Below are 16,993 nucleotides of genomic sequence, written 5' to 3'. Positions count from 1 at the left end.
GTTTTATTTACTTTGTTCTAGGCTGGTTCCATGCTTCTACAGTCAATTCAAATGCAGCTTACAATAATAAGAGAACACTATGCATTTGTCACCTGGTTTTTTTTTCCGAAGGGGAAGCTCACAAATAAGAGTTGGGCTCAAGGAGCTTGAATCTACCAAATTATGGAGGCGCGCGATTGGTTCAGCATTGGAAGCTTTTCAGAGTTTCAATTTTTTTTTTCTCTACTCATCTGTTCATTTGTTTTTCCCAATCTTTGGCAGGTTCATCTCCAAAACAGGTTTGACTAGGAGGCAGTATTGTTATTGTCCTCATTATTATAGAAAAGCTTTGTATTCCACTTCTTCCAAGTCATTGTGTTCAGCACAGATCCCCATATCCACTCACAGGCCATCAAGTCTACGCCTTGCCCAAGAATTCCAGACTTATTTCGTTCACCAGGTTCCTGGCAGATATTTGCACATTACCCTAGCCTTTGAAGTGGAAGATATGTACTCCTGCCCAGGCGGAAGTAAAGTCCTCTCCTCTGCTGATACAGCTCCAGTCAAATGGATGGATGCTGCTTTCGTAGCTTGTCTTTTTTTCTCTCCTGTTTCTCCCCCTCGGCCTCTTTTCCCTCTTACAGTCTCCTAACTCATTTCCTGCCCTTTACACATGGTGCTTACTTCCCTTTATGGCAGACCCCAGCCAAATGTGATACGCACTCTGTTCTGCTCTTGTTTCCCCTCCCTCTTTTGCGTTCACCTCATTATATCTCATTGGTCTTTCCTCCTTCATTTTGCCTTGTATGCTTCATTCTTCTGGTTTGGTAATGTTGTCGTCCAAATGGAGCCCTCTCCAGTACTGTCCCCATCTTCCCCCCGTCCCTTTTGTTTGTGCACTCTTTTATGCTCAGCCACCTTCATCTTTATTGTCTACCTGTTTCCTTCTCCCTTATGAAGATCTAATCCACACTCGTGACTCGTTACCTTCCTTTTATCTGCCCCTCCATACTTCTCTTCTTCCTGGTACCTCACCCTAATAGCTTACACTCTTTTTCTTCTCACTTTCCCCATGTAATCCCTATTCGCTTACTGATGATTCACTACTCCTGTCCCACATTTCTTCCACCCTTCCCATCTCACTCCACTTATTCTTTCCAGTTCTTCTCTCTAATCCCCCCGTGCAATCTCATATCCTTACTTTTCTGCCTGTCAGCCATCCTTTCATCCACTGTTACTTCTTGACCCTCCCAACTTTGTACCTGCTTCCGATGCTGCTTCCAGTCTACTTTTCCCTAGTCTACTCGTTACTGTTCATCCTTTATCTCTGATTCCCAATGGACCAATCCCTACATTTAGACACACAGACACACACACACTCACACAGACACACACACAGACACACACACACACACTCTATGGCCTCATTTGTTTTCTGCTATTGGAGAATTTTTCTCTCAATGCCCTCTAAGAGTCTCATATCACCTCATTAGCCACATTACGTATTGTACCCATAAACATAAAGTCAAACTCTGCATGTTGCCAGAGGATTTGGTTAGTGCAGTTAGTGTAGCTGGGTTCAAAAAAGGTCTGGATAAGTTCTTGGAGGAGAAGTCCATTAACGGCTATTAATCAAGTTTACTTAAGGAATAGTTGCTGCTATTAATTGCATCAGTAGTATGGGATCTTCTTAGTGTTTGGGTAATTGCCAGGTTCTTGTGGCCTGGTTTTGGCCTCTGTTGGAAACAGGATGCTGGGCTTGATGGACCCTTGGTCTGACCCAGCATGGCAATTTCTTATGTTCTTATTGTTGGGTAGAAGGCCTGGGGGAAGATTATCTTTGTGGAAGCTTTGCCTGACTAATATAGGAGTATGGTGACTGCCTTGCATGCATTAGGAGTGAATGAGGTCTAGAAAGGAATGTATCTGATGTAGTCCTTGCGAGATGTGTCAAGGTGGTAAGTGGAGTTTTTCTGAAAGCATATTTTGGGGATATGAGGCAAGATGCAGTGTGTCAGAAAGATTGCCAGATGAACAAGTGAGGTATAAACGAATGTCACTCTAGGGACTTTTGTGTTCTTTAAAAGATATAGGGCTGAACTAGCTGAACCAAATTCAACCAGGTGCATACAAAAAAGAATCTATCTTCAAAACTTCTTTATTGAAATCCTCAGGGAGGAGATATGCAAGTATGTGGTGGCTAGGGATGTGAATCGGGCTTCTGATGATTGAAAATATCGTCGATATTTTCAAAATTGTCAGAAATTGGGGGCTCCCCCGAAACGATAGGAAAATCCCATGATATTGATTGTGGGGGTTCTCATTGTTTTGGGGGAGGGCGGGAAAAACGGCACACAAAAATAACCCCTAAACCCACCCCGACCCTTTAAAACTAATCCCTTTGCTTCCCCCACCTTCTCGACCCCCAAAAAACATTTTACAGGTACCTGGTGGTCCAGTAGGGGTCCCAGGAGTGATCTCCTGCTCCCGGGCCATCGGCTGCCACTAATCAAAATGGTGCCGATGGCCCTTTGCCCTTACCATGTGACAGGGTATCCGTGCCATTGGCCAGCCCCTGTCACATTGTAGGAACACTGGATGGCCCGTGCCATTTTTATAGATGGTGCCGGCCATCCAGTGCTCCCTCCATGTGACAGGGGCCGGCCAATGGCATGGATACCCTGTCACATGGTAAGGGCAAAGAGCCATCGGCGCCATTTTTATTAGTGGCAGCCGACAGCCCAAGAGCGGGAGATCGCTCCCGGGACCCCCACTGGATCACCAGGTACCTGTAAAATGTTTTTTGGGGGGTCGGGAGGGTGGGGGAAGCAAAGGGATTAGTTTTAAAGGGTCCGGGTGGGTTTTTTGTTTATCGGCTCGGGCACAGCCGATAAACAAAACTGCGATCAGGCCTGATGAAAAAAACCCCACATGTGAATCGGAACCGGAATCCGAACTGATTCCGGTTCCGATTCACATCTCTAGTGGTGGTTTCAGGAATATTTTGTTTAAAGTGAAACAGGTGATTTATATGCCTCAGAAAATGTTTGCATTCGTCCTTTATGCTCTGGTTTATTTAACTGAATTTAAAGCAGAAAAAAAGTCAAGTATGTACCAAGATATTTAGCGCCATGCTCTTCCTTTATGGTGAAATTAGTTAATTGCAATATGCTGAATGGATTCATACCATCTGTATTCCAGATGTGTAGTCTGGTCTCAATTGTACTACATTTTGGAGCTGTGTAAGAAGTCATAGACAGGACTGAATCTGACATATGCTGTATGTTAAAACTATGTAAAAAAAATGATTGGCCACCCAAAGCATCTTTGTGGCTAGAATTTGGCACATCATTGAATATGGGAAACTTGAGTCAATACGATTGCTTCAGTATCCAACCTGAAATAGATGGATTTCTTTTTTGTGTTTCTAAATTCTTCCACATCTTGACACAACGGCATGCTCTTTGTAAAGTATACTAAGTTTATAAAAATGAATAATACAGTTCATGTTATTTATTATTTTCTTAAAAATACTTTTTTTTCCCTTAGCCTTACCTAGATCTCCAGGAACTCCAGTAGTGACTGAAAGCACAGCAACAAGCATAACTTTGACCTGGGACTCTGGCAATCCTGAGCCAGTCTCTTACTACATCATCCAACACAAACCTAAGAACTCTGAAGAGCAATACAAAGAAATTGATGGGGTGGCCACGACACGGTACAGTGTCGCAGGACTAAGCCCCTACTCAGAATATGAATTCCGGGTGGTTGCTGTGAACAATATTGGACGGGGCCCGCCCAGTGAGCCAGTAATGACAAGGACATCGGAGCAAGCCCCGTCTAGTGCACCGCGGAATGTGCAGGCTCGCATGCTGAGCTCCACCACCATTTTGGTCCAGTGGGACGAACCAGAGGAGCCCAATGGGCAGATTCAGGGGTACAGAGTTTATTACACCATGGATCCTTCGCAACATGCCAACAGCTGGACAAAGCATAATGTGGCTGACAGCCACATCACCACGATTGGGAACCTGATACCACAAAAAACATACTCTGTGAAGGTCCTTGCTTTCACGTCCGTTGGGGATGGGCCTCTTTCCAGTGAAATTCAGGTCATCACTCAGACTGGAGGTGAGATTTCTTGCACATGAACATTTTATTTGTCGAACTATGGAGTAAACAAAGAGCACATAGGAACATGACTTTTTGGAGTGATATTACATTTCTGTGGGTCGAAAATGCTAACAGCCTTGACTTTCTAAAATATGTACCTTTAAAAAGAACCCGGCTGGCTGGTAGTAATGTCAAGGTAGTATGCAGTATCCCTTTCTTGAGGAGAGGGAAAGAGGAGCCCTAGTTATTAGGGATGTGAATCGTTTTTTGACGATTTAAAATATCGTCCGATATATTTTAAATCGTCAAAAATCGTTAGGGCCACGATACAATACCAATTCCCCCGATTTATCGTCAAAAAATCGTAAATTGGGGGAAGGGGGAGGGCAGGAAAACCGGCACACTAAAACCCCCTAAAATCTCGCGAGGGTTCCGGACCTCGCTGAACGACCTCCTGCAGTCGATCTCCTGCCGGCGCCATTTTCCGTACGGACAATGGCGCCGGCCATACGCGTATGGCCGGCGCCATTTTCTGTACGGAAAACGATTCGCGGCAGGAAATCGCTCCTTGACCCCCGCTGGACCCCCAGGAACTTTTGGCCAGCTTGGGGGGGCCTCCTGACCCCTACAAGACTTGCCAAAAGTCCAGCGGGGGTCCGGAACGACCTCTTGCGTCGAATCGTTTTCGTCTATGGCCGCCGCCATTTTGCGGCGGCCATTTTGAAAAATGGCGCCGGCTGAAGACCTCACGATCTAGTGTGCCGGTTTTCGTGCTCTCCCCCTTCCCCCGATTTAGCCACGGACCGCCACTACGGAGGACTCCCAGGTAATTTAATGCATTTGGGAGGGGGGTTCGGGAGGGTGGGGGATTTAATTTAAAGGGTCGGGGGTGGGTTTTAGGGGGTTTTAGTGTGCCGCTGGACCACCAGGTAATTTAAGGCATTTGGGGGGGGGGGTTCGGGAGGGGGGGATTTAATTTAAAGGGTCGGGGGTGGGTTTTAGGGGGTTTTAGTGTGCCGGCTCACGATTTTAACGATTATGACGATACTTTACACACACAAACGGCAACAATACGATTCCCTCCCCCTCCCAGCCGAAATCGATCGTTAAGATGATCGAGGACACGATTCACATCTCTACTAGTTATCACACAACAGCAGTAAATACTGGCTGGCCAAGAAGGGGATTTACCTGTAAGCTAGGGGATTGTTGCTGTGATGAATGGACTAGATGGAGAGTTAAAATCAAAGGGAAAACTACCCCCAGCTCTTTCATTCTTCAACTCAGGAAAGCTGGTAGCGGCATAGCCTCTGTAAAGTCTAGTCTTCATTAACTTGAAAGTTCAAGCTGCTGGATCATAAAATTAGGTCCTCCATTCAGTAGTATTTTTCTTAACGTTCTATGCCTTCAGTTTCAAGACAATGTCTCTAAATTTTGCTTCTCACTTGCCCAGTTCTTGCCCCTCCACTGCATTTTACTTTCCTTACAAAACTTCTGCGAGTGATCAGGAATAACCTTTGTAGCATTCTCCGTCGATTTTTTGCAGTTTTAACCCCATTTTCTTGCTGAGACTAGTTTGATTTAAAAATAAAGTAACTAAACCCATATAAGTTTAAATAGAAGTAGACTTTCTAGAGTAGGCACTTTTCTCAGCCCTAGGTTCACTTGTACCATTAATATTAACTTCTTTAATCCACATAAGGATACTCCTAGCAAATCCAAAGACCCGGTCTTTTTTGATAGCCCAGTGACAGTGCCACACAGTGGCATGTGAGAAACCAATGTTGAATTCTCAGACTTGTCCCCTGGGAATTCCCAGGCTTGTCCCCCTGGGTGGGGGAGGGAGTCTCATCCATCATACAACAAATGACGCACATTGCCCTGGCTCGCTGTGCAGAAACAGTAGGTTCCAGAGAAAGCTGCACCCTGGAGTCTCTGGCCAAAACATTGTTCTTGTAACAGCTGTTTAATGGAGAGGGGTGGGAAGGGGGGGGGGGTGTAGAGAGAGAGAGAGAGAGATAGAAAGAGACAGGAACTTGGGGAATAGTTTAAGAAAACAAAACAAACCAATTTATTTCAGAAGTGGCCAACTTGATACACCCCAACACCCAAGAAACCAGATTGCACAGTATGAGAGAGCTGCTCCTGGGGGAATTCTGTGCTCAAAATTTTAAAATTCAGAATTTAAACTTCAAAAGAGAAAAGGTTCTTACTCAAAGAGTTGCAATGTCATGTTAATGGGCAGCCCACCCGCCCCCCCCAGCGCAGATTGGGGCAGATTTTCAAAGGGTTACGCGCGTAACCCCCAAAAAGGTGCCCCTGAGCGCGCCGAGCACAAGCCCCAGGACGCGCGTATGTCTCGGGGCTTCGAAAAAGGGGCGTTCCGGGAGCGGGGCAGTGGGCGGGGCGCCGGCCCGGTGGCATTCCGAGGGTGGGACCAAGGCCTCCGGAACAGCCGCCGTGCCGGGGGATGGCGCGCCGGCAGCCAGCCGGCGCGCGCAAGTTACGCCTGCCTGGAGGCAGGCGTAACTTTCCTGAAACAGGTAAGGAGGGAGTTTTTTGATAGGGCTGGGGGGGAGGGGGCGGGTTAGATAGAGGAAGGGAGAGGAAGGTGCGGGAGGGCGGAAGGAAAGTTCCCTCCGAGGTCGCTCCGATTTTGGAGAGGCCTCAGAGGGAATGGAGGAAGGCTGTGCGGCTCGGCGCGCGCAAGTTGCACAATTGTGCACCCCCCTTGCGCGCACCGACCCTGGATTTTATAACATGCGCGCTGCAGCATGCCCCATTGGCAAGTGCTGCTAATAGACAGGCTCTTCACTGGTGGACTCGTGGGGGTAGTGACGTGGCATCAATCATGACACCAGATGTGTGGCAAAGAGGTCAGTGCCGGCGAGCCTCCTACTGCCTCCCTTCCCACGGCAATGAGAGGTGACGCAGAGGGCCCTGCCTTGGTCCTGAACTGGATGTGCTGATGTCATCAAACTGTGATGCCAGCTCCGGCCTCCCTGATTGGTCCAGTGCTAGCGTGATGACGTGACGAGAGGGAACCGGCAGGAGATTTAAATCCCACTGGCACATGCAGCACCTTCTCTTTGCCGTGGCTCCAGGACAGCCTTCCTCTTTTATGGGGCACCGATCCACCGGTCCTCCTCCTCTTATTGTCGGTAACCTCCCACCCTCGTTAGAGGAGGTGACTCGCTGGGCTCAGAGCCCTCCCCACCACCAGGGAGGACAGGGCACAGGGCACTTTCCTGCAGTAAGATTAAAAGAGAAAAGAATAAAAGAGAAAGTAAGGGAACCTTTCTGTAGTTTGGTAGGAAGGGATGGGGTAGGAGGATAAGGTGAATGGGCAGTGGGACCTGGCAATTGCCCCTTCAGATGTGAACCCTGCCAAGCTGCCGAACCTGTGACCACTTGACTCAGTGAGTACCAAACCCTCTTTATCCCTTTCTGCTAATTGGCAAAAAAAAAAAAATTCTTGCAGGGAAATGGTTCGGCCGTACCCTCCCTATAAGGGGTAATAGAGGATAGGCAGAGGCTTCTTGCCTTGCAGGTGCCTCCAGAGGTGATTGGTCACATTGGCAATGCAATTCCCCATTGATTAAGCCTCTCAGCAGTGGCTCGGCAGGCCCCTAGAAACGTGCACCGCAGGGATATTTGTGGTCCCTGCCCCTGCGGTGCCAGTCGATGTGATACAGGAATGCTCCGACCACATAGCTCACTCGCTCACTGGCGCGACTGACCGGCAGGGAGCCAGAAGCTGACGGGAGCGAGGCAGAGCACCTTTACTGCCACCAGTGGCCACATGCAAGTAGTTGTGGAGGGGTCGTGATGCTATTGCGCAGCCTCTTATGGAGCAGGTGCTCTGTACCACCACCGTGAAGCTCTGGGGCCATGGCAAGAGTACGTGGAGATGGGTCAGCGTACGTCCATGCAGAAAACTGCGGCAGCTTCAGTGCACCTCATTACATTGGCCCTACAGTGAGATGTCAGAGAGAATATATAAGAGAAAAGTAAGGCTCTGCTAATTATCATTGCAAGTAATACAGTAGAATTTACTGTCAGCTGACCACTTGTTTCCTGTAGATCAATGTTTCTCAATGTTTCCGATGCCAGGGATCTGTTGGGGAACCTCCTATAGACTGGCTGGCTGGCAGAGTTGAGGGAATATCAGAAGGAGCTGGGGGGTGGAGGAGGATGAAGACCCTCCTATGCCATGGTTTGAGGCAACTGTCATAAACCAGAAGTTCCCACGTACGGGTTGTGACCCCACATTGGAGGGGGGTGGGGGGTGGGTGTCATAAAACTAGTGGATGGGGTCTCAAGAACCAGGGATGCTCTCCGCATATAGATCTCCTGACCTTCACTCCAGCCTGCAAACAGCAGTGGCAGACATTGCACACCCAAAGCTCCATTCATAGCCTCATCCTCCTGCACAGGCTTCCTGAAAGAGTGGAGATCCTCGTGAAGGACCAGGATCTGTGAGGACGGGATAACTTTCCGACCCCATGCTTGCTGCTGTTCTCACTGCTTGCTAGCTGGGGAAGAATGGGATTGATGAAGCAGCTGGGATGTGGGAGATGCGTGCGGAGGCAGGCTATTTTGCTCTGTTCGGTACCTTGGGTTGTATGGATTTTCATGTGCTAAAATGCAGTTGCATTGAATTCAGATTTGGGAAGCGCTGTCATAAGCAGTAAGCGACCATGTGACTTAGTTTGATTGGGAGAGGAAACACTGAGAGAAACTGTAGGATTCACAGAGGGGGTTCCATTTGTAAGGAATCTGTTAAAAATGTCTGTGTGGGCCTCTTTCTATGAATGTAGTAATCCGGAAACCTAAAAGATAGTTATAAGGACATTTATTTTGTATCTGGTCCCAAGACTACTTTTGTATGAGCAGTTCTCTGTTGAATAGGTCTCAGTGTTCAGCATCAATGATCCTTACTGAAGGACACAAATAATCTTTTTTTTTTTTTTTATGACCGTGCCAAAATCTCCCTCAGAATTCTTTATGGAGGTTTCCTCAGTAGCATTCCTGCAAGTACAGGTAATTGCTACTAATCTCCAGCGAATTGAACTTGGAAATGCCCAATTATTTTACACCGAAATGCTTTCTTTAGTAGTCTCTGTTCTGCTAATGATAGTACCATATGTCTTCTTTATTTGATGCTACAGGAATAGATGCAGCTTTCTGCAGTTTCATTATCTTCCGCGCTCTCTCTGATGCTGTTCTTTTCCGATGTATATATGCACTGCTTTGTCTGTGCACAGCAGGCTGGTCATCTGTTTTGCTCCAGTCGATGTTGTGTTACTAGAGATGCTCATTATCATGGTCCAGCTAGATTGACCTAAGTCCCATTTTCTGATCTGGTCTCCCTAGCAATGTTCCAATTGCTTCTACCTTTCTATCATCATTATGCTGTTATGGATGGATTGCTTATTGTGCTCTCCAGTGCCGTGCATTCATGTGACTCTTGCTGAGCATTTTGGCATTTGTAAGCTACTTGAGCAGGCCGAGTTTTCTTACTCTCACCGTATCTCCCCAGAAGCTCCTCAGAAATACCTGCAAGCCATTTGATTCACGGGATGAGGTGGAAAAACATAGCAGCATCACAAATCAGATGTGTTTGTGAACAGAGAATTTATTTAAACCAGACTTTGACAACTTTTCTTCTGTTCTAGCAACCAGTCCAAAAACAGGAGCCTGCGGCTGATAGTACTCTCAACACCCCCCACCCCCACCCCCATCACCCCACTGGAGAGTGGTGAAGGGGGGAGAAAGTTGGTTTCCCTCGCTGAGATCTGCTGCAGCTCCTTTAATGTTCTGGCAGAAATGTGCAGCAAGCTGACACCCCCCCCCCCCACACACAACACACACCCTCCCCCGCCAGTAAGTAAACCATCAGCAATGTGTCAGTGTCCCCCTGATAACTGTGCCTCAGGCGACTGCCTCTTTGCTTTGCCTGTCGCCTTGTAGCTCTGGTCCCCTCCAGTCTCGTTCTGTCAATCCTCCCACCCTGTCGTCAGTCCTTCTCTCTCAAACCTCCTTATTTGCCCTCCCAGCAGCAGCAGTCGACAATCTTCCTTTCAACACACCTCAGTCAATCTCCTTCTCTCTCTTAAAGCTCCACCTTCACATAAGATTGCCAACTGTATGGATTTTTGTCTGGACGGCACTGAATTTTTGCTTAATGTCTGGAAGCTAGTCTGAAGGCTAAAATAGCCAGACATTGCATGGAGTTTAGCTCTTTTACTTAAAAGATGCAGTTACCAGATCCTTCTCCCCCCCCCCCCCCACTCACCCCTACCCTGCACGAGTGAATCGGCCTGCCTGCTCTGGTGCCCAGACCCCGCTGCGGCCTGTAGGGCTGACTGCCCACGGCCCCCTCTTTTCCTCCTCCTCCTCCTCATACTGCTGCTCTCTGCTTTCATGGTTGGCGAGGGCGGGTCGCCTAGCTCACGGAGCCACAGGCCTTGCCTGTCTCCCTGCTGCAGTTACAGGGACCCGAAGGAGAAACCGAGCATAGTACCTGGCAGCTGCGGGACCGGGCCAACCAGCTGTGAGTATCACACGGAGCGCTAGGGAGATGGAGGGGTCAGAGAGAGACACTGGCTCCCGACACTACCTCAGACTCGTCCACCCTGTACCATTGCGGGGGGCAGATTGCGGCGGCTGGCTACAGGCCCAGTGCATGCTGGGAGTAGTGGTGAGTGACGGTGCGGGGAGGGAGAGGTGCGGGGAGGGAGAGGCGTGTGGAAGGCCCACTGCTTTAGTCCCTTTGAGAACTTGGGGGGATGGGAGAAGGGGGAGACTGTTGGTGGTTCAGCCTAAGAAGAAGGGGAGGAGGGGGAAAGTGGTGGTATACAGATGGGGGGTGAGAGAAAAGGGAGAAGGAAATCTGTTGAGCTTGGGAAGGAAGGAGGGAGAAGGGGGAAGTGTTTGGGGGGTCAGCCGGGGGGGGTGGTGAACAAAGTCAAGGGACAAAAAGGGTCCAGATTGAGGGGGGGAAGAGGGGGGGGTGCCACATAGATTCAGCTTAGGGGAGAGGGAGAGTGTGCAAGGAGTTGTGGTTGGGAGAGTATGGCTGGAGTGAAAGAGGGCTGGTATTTGGAGAGAGGGGGGATGGGGCAGAGGAGAGTTGAGAGGTGTTGGTGAATGTGAGAGAGAGAGAGGGGGGAGAAAGGTGAGGTTGGGGGCAGGAGAGAGCAAGATATAAAGGGGAGGGGAGAAGAAAGAGATTGCAAGCTGCACGGACACAGGACTGTCTCTTCTGTGTGTCGGTACAGCAGTGTCTACGTCTTGTAAGTTTACAAAAATGTTTTAATAGTAGTAGAGGGGGATAGGGAAGGGAGAGAGAAAGAGAGAGAGAAGGCAGGGCAGGGAAGAGAATGAGAGAGATTGTAAGCTCCACGAGCTGACACTTTCTCTTCTGTGTGTCTGTATAACAGCTTCTGGTGTTATATAAAAGTTGAGCAGGGAGAGAGCAAGAGGTGGTTTTGATTCTGATTCCAGGGCCATGCTCCATGAAAGTCACAATAGGTAGCTTCTGCCACAGAGGGCTTATAATTTTAAGTTTGTGCCTGAGGCAGTGGAGGGTGGAATGACTTGCCCAAGGTCACACGGAGCATCAACAGGATTTGAATCCCGACTGCCCCGGGTCTCAGCCCACTGCTTTACCCACTAGCCTACTCCTCCACAGGGGAAAGGGGGGAGGGGAAGATGTGGATAGAGCACAAGGTGTAATTTTAAGGCTATCAGACCACCATTGGTTTTTTTGGATGGGGGTAGGGTGGGTTTGAAAATGTTGTTGTGTTAGTCCCACTGAGCCCCCCCTCATTCTTGTTTGGGTGGGGGTGCAAACCGAAGGTGATATGTTGGGACCTTGGAGCCACTGAGCCCCTGGTGTTCATTTAGGGGCTGGGAGGTGGTGTGCTCTCAGTTCATAAAATATATATATGTAGAGACACCTTGGTCTCTCCTAGTTGCCCCTGGTTCCCCGTCCGTTGGGATAGACATCTGCAGGAGGAGCAGGCCATTCAGTACTGACCTCCCCCAGAGGCTTGCAGGAATAGGAGATCCTTTAGGCAATAAGGGAGGGGGGCTAGACCATGTGATGAGGAGGCAGTGTAGCTTTGATTTCAGTGAGAAGAAGGGCTTTTGTGTGCTTTCCAAGTTAGGCCCTCAGTCTAGCCCAGTGAGGGAGAGGCACAGCCCTGCCAGTTCTTGGTACTGAAGACTGGAGGGAAGGAGGATCAGAGACGGTTTTTCCTATTTTGAATATCTTCTTTGATACTTTGACAGTCCAAACCTGCGCTTTCTGGGAGTTAGATAAACCCCCTCTCCAGGAGTGCAGGAGGAATCTGTATACCTTTCTCGCCCAGCCAAGTGGAGGTTGCAAAGACCACAGTAAGATTTCTGATTTGCCTGAACTTGTGCCATTTTTTGGGAAGGAAGCATTTTTTTCTGCCACCTTCCTTACGCAGGACTGGAAGGTTTAAGATCTCAGTTTCCAGGCCAGACCTTTCCCGCAGAGAGGTCTCTTTATGCAACAGACTTGGCTAGAAGAGAAGAAGAACATCTGGAGACCCCCCCAATTGGAGTTTCCAACCCGGGATGCGGGACCACAGAATGGGCTGGAGATCCTGACATTCAGCGTGGACCCCAGGTACTGTGGGCACCAGGGACCCTGCGCACTGCTAGGACAGCCTGGCCACGTTGGGATACCTACTCTCCCCTAACGGAAGATACAAATATCTCAAGTTTCCCACACTGAGGGATACTTACATAGGAAAAGAACTTTTAAAATCCTGTACAAACCTGGATGTAACTGGAATTTAAGTTACTTATACATCTTGATTGCCTTATCACAACTGATAGCAAAATATTATTTGAACACCCATCCAGTGAGTGAAGCCTGGTCTGTTCAGGTACCTGCACCGAAGAGCAAGGGGAACACATACACACACAGAGAGACGGTCTCCAGTGCCTGGGCCTTGAAGGTTAGCCCTTCCCCCCCGTAAAGAAGAATCCACCCCAGGAGACTGAAGGAAAGAGAGATTGCAAGCAGGGGACATGGAGCATGTCCCCCTGTTGCCACCCTTCCCCCTTCTCCTGGGATGGAAAGGACAGAGGAGGTAGCTCACTTAAAGGAATTCTTTTATGAACTCTTAGGAAATAAAGCCATCTGTGAAAAAAAGGGTAACATAGTTGTGTTTTTCACAGGGGAGGGGAGGGGGTGCGGACAGTGCCTCCAAGTGTTTGGATTCTTCACATTCCATAGTTAGCAGCCCTGCCTTCACAAGCAGCCTTCCTCCCTCTCAAATCCTCCCCCATGCCATCTCTTCCTCCCTATACAGCGGCTCTCCCCCCTCTGGCCAGTAATAATGTGAACCAGGCCCAAAGCATATGTATTTACTTTAATAAAAAACAAATGTATTTGTTTATTTATCTATTTATTTAAATTCTTTTTTTTATACCGAAGTTCATGGCACAAGTAATATCGCATCGGTTTACATCAAACTAAAGGATTTCATTGAACAGCGAAGGATTAACCAAAGATTAATAAGTTAAAGGGGGGAGGGGGGAAACAGAGTAAACGAGGAATGACGGAGGATATAACAGGGGATTGGTAGTGCAGAAATTGGAAACATATCAACAATATACATTATACGTTATAGTGTCTACCGAGTAACATAACACGGCATGGTAGGGTAACCATTGACCTTTCTGGGGAATCGAATTGGCTATGAAGGGGTTGGGTCTCTACCGTTGTTTGTGGTGTTAGGGGAAGGCACGAGTGAACAGCCAGGTCTTAAGTTTTTGTTTTTTTTAAGGTTAGGGGGCAACTTTCCTGGCGGAGATCGGGGGGGGGGGGGGGGGGGGGTCATGTCGTTCCAGTGGGCTGGTCCCGCTAAGGAGAAGGCCCGTTTGTTAGTGAGGGAGTGCATGGTGGATTTGATGAGGGTGTGTGTGGAGGGTTTGTTTATAGGCCTCTCTAATTGGTCTATTTGATGTGTGGAATTGTAGCGGGATTTTTAGTGTGAGTGGGTGTTGATTGTGGATGGTTTTGTGTATGATTGTAAGGGACATATAGATGATTCTGAAGCTTATGGGGAGCCAATGTAAATTCTTAAGTATGGGTGCGATGTGGTCGCCTCTTTTGGAGTTTGTTAGGATTCCAGCGGCTGCGTTCTGGACTATCTGTAAGGGTTTAGTGGTGCTTGCAGGGAGGCCCAGGAGGAGGGAGTTGCAATAGTCAATTTTTGAGAGCACGGTAGCTGGGAGGACCGTCCGGAAGTCCCAGAAGTGTAGGAGAGGTCTGAGCTTTTTTAGTATTTGAAGTTTATGGAAGCATTCTTGGGTCGTGTTGTTGACGAATTTCCTTAGGTTTAAGTGGTTATCCAGTGCGACGCCTAGGTCTCTCACATGCTCCACTGTCGCTTTAACATCATCAAAAACTTCTGTTTTTGATGATGCCCCTTTAAGAACCCGGAGTTTTGCCATTTCCTAAAGTTTATTTTTAAGCAGCAGCAATTAAAAAAAAAAAAAAAAAAAAAGGTCAACTTTTACAGAAACAGCTGATTGCCGGGCTGGCAGTGATAACCACTGCTGAAGGGTAGGAGGATATGAAAGGCTAAGCAGGGATCTTTCCCGCCCACGTAGCTGGTGCAATGTGCAGGCATGGGATGTCACCGCCACCTCGTTGCTTGGGCCAGACAGTCCACCCCGCTCCTCTTTGCCAGGGCAGCTTCTCTGATGCTGCCTCTTCCTCTTGGGCCCCCTGCTGCCCACTCCCCCTTCCTTCTCCCTTCGGCCTGGTGTGCCTGCTGTTGCTGTCTTTTCTCTCTTTGGCCATGCCTGCTGATCATCTTCGCCTCCGCCCGCTGACCCTTCCTGATCCTCTTCCACCCATGTGCGCCCTAGGTGTCGCACCGAAACCTCTGGTCGTCATGGAGACATGGCCACCTGGCAAGGTAGGGATGAATTCTCCATTCATTACACTGTACTACAAATGTATTTGTGGCCTAGAAATACAGTATGTGGCAGTAAAACTGAACAGGGCAATGTTTTGCATTTCATGGCCCCCGTAAGGAGAATGTTCAAGGAGTTACACGGAGTTTGCACGTGTAAACATTACATATATGTGCGTCAGTAGCATGCATGCGCATATATGCGATTTTATAAACCGCAAGAGTATGCGCTCACTTGCAGTATCACACGTAAATGCTGACAGGGAAAAAAAGGGGCGAGCTAGGGGCATTCCAGGGTGGGGTTCAGAAGTACCCATGCAAGTTGCTATTTTTAAGGTGGTAAGCATGCATACGTTACCGAAGTTATCCCAACCTTTTACACCTGCTAATTGACTCGCACAATTGAGAATGGATTTGTCTTTTCCCCACAGTTGTTGGGTGTGAGGTCTGAGTGAGCTAGTGGGAGGTTCAAGATGAGGCACTGGACGGTGCGGGTGACCTGGTGGCGGTATCGACAAACTGGTGATTCCAAGCATGCTTACAAGGATATTCAGAAGTGTAGTATGTACTTACTTCATAAAATACTTGCCACCACTTTTAATTCTGTATTATTATGCATGCATTGTTACAATTATTACACATGTAAAATATTCACATTTTAATAAAATGAGTGTTCTTTATTGCAAATATACACGTGAACTGAAACATAAGTATATGCTTCATGCAAAAACACGTGGCATTTTATAAATTGTGCAGCTGCTGCCATGCATTTTCTAAAATACGATTATAAATCTCCGTGGGCCCACTTATGAACATAAGAACATAAGAAATTGCCATGCTGGGTCAGACCAAGGGTCCATCAAGCCCAGCATCCTGTTTCCAACAGAGGCCAAACCAGGCCACAAGAACCTGGCAATTACCCAAACACCTAGAAGATCCCATGCTACTGATGCAATTAATAGCAGTGACTATTCCCTAAGTAAACTTGATTAATAGCAGTTAATGGACTTCTCTTCCAAGAACTTATCCAAACCTTTTTTGAACCCAGCTACACTAACTGCACTAACCACATCCTCTGGCAACAAATTCCAGAGATTTATTGTGCGTTGAGTGAAAAAGAATTTTCTCCGATTAGTCTTAAATGTGCTACTTGCTAACTTCATGGAATGCCCCCTAGTCCTTCTATTATTCGAAAGTGTAAATAACCGAGTCACATCTACTCGTTCAAGACCTCTCATGATCTTAAAGACCTCTATGATATCCCCCCTCAGCCGTCTCTTCTCCAAGCTGAACAGCCCTAACCTCTTCAGCATACAAGCATACAAGCAGTATTCTGCGGACGGTTTTAAAAGTTTGGCTGTAAATGGCTGTAAATGGCGGTAAATGGCGGTAAATGGCGGACGGTTTTAAAAGTTTGGCTGTAAATGAGCAGTATTAACTGGAAGATGCTGGGTCTTTAAAATGGTTTCGCATTAGCCTGAAAGAAAAAAAAAAAAGCATACCCATTGTTCCTATTTGATAATACATTTTTTTTGGGTGGTGTTTAACTTCCTACTGTTTATCTAGCAAGCATTTCTTCCAGAATATATTGTGTGGGCTTAGCTCATATTTTTGCTCTCTGTTAAACAGCTGCTTTATCAACCTGTGGAGATTGATTTCTCAGCCATCTCCAGCTCTCTGTGGCTCCTGATTGCATGCACCAGGAAGCCAAGAAGACTGATGAAGTGCGAGGAATGGGGAAAGTTCAGTCTCGTACATGGAGCTGTGATGTTTTCACAGAAGGGCATCGGCTTCATAACTCCCCTAAAATCTGTTATCACCATAATAAAAAATAAAATATGGCATGGCATGTATCATGGGCAAAGAAGAGAAGAGGGGGGAAGGAGGTTGAAAGAAGCGTGCACAGTAGCCTGATGTAATCTTAAGATGGTTTG

At 47.8% G+C, this 16,993-nt stretch overlaps 1 protein-coding gene across 10 annotated transcripts in view; it reads left to right on the top strand.

Annotated features, from left to right (window-relative positions):
- The window catches only part of PTPRD (protein tyrosine phosphatase receptor type D), a 1,482,181-nt gene that overhangs the window by 883,176 nt on the left and 582,012 nt on the right, over window positions 1–16,993 (top strand). For all 10 annotated transcript variants that reach the window (XM_029605256.1, XM_029605331.1, XM_029605320.1 and 7 more), the window contains one exon: window positions 3,529–4,110. In XM_029605256.1, the coding sequence (XP_029461116.1) occupies window positions 3,529–4,110 (582 nt within the window). The remainder of the gene's footprint in view (window positions 1–3,528; window positions 4,111–16,993) is intronic.

Source organism: Rhinatrema bivittatum, chromosome 1 (assembly GCF_901001135.1).
Source record: "Rhinatrema bivittatum chromosome 1, aRhiBiv1.1, whole genome shotgun sequence".
Taxonomy (NCBI): domain Eukaryota; kingdom Metazoa; phylum Chordata; class Amphibia; order Gymnophiona; family Rhinatrematidae; genus Rhinatrema; species Rhinatrema bivittatum.
The sequence above is the reverse complement of the archived record's forward strand: the minus strand, read 5'-3'. Positions and strand labels throughout refer to the sequence as shown.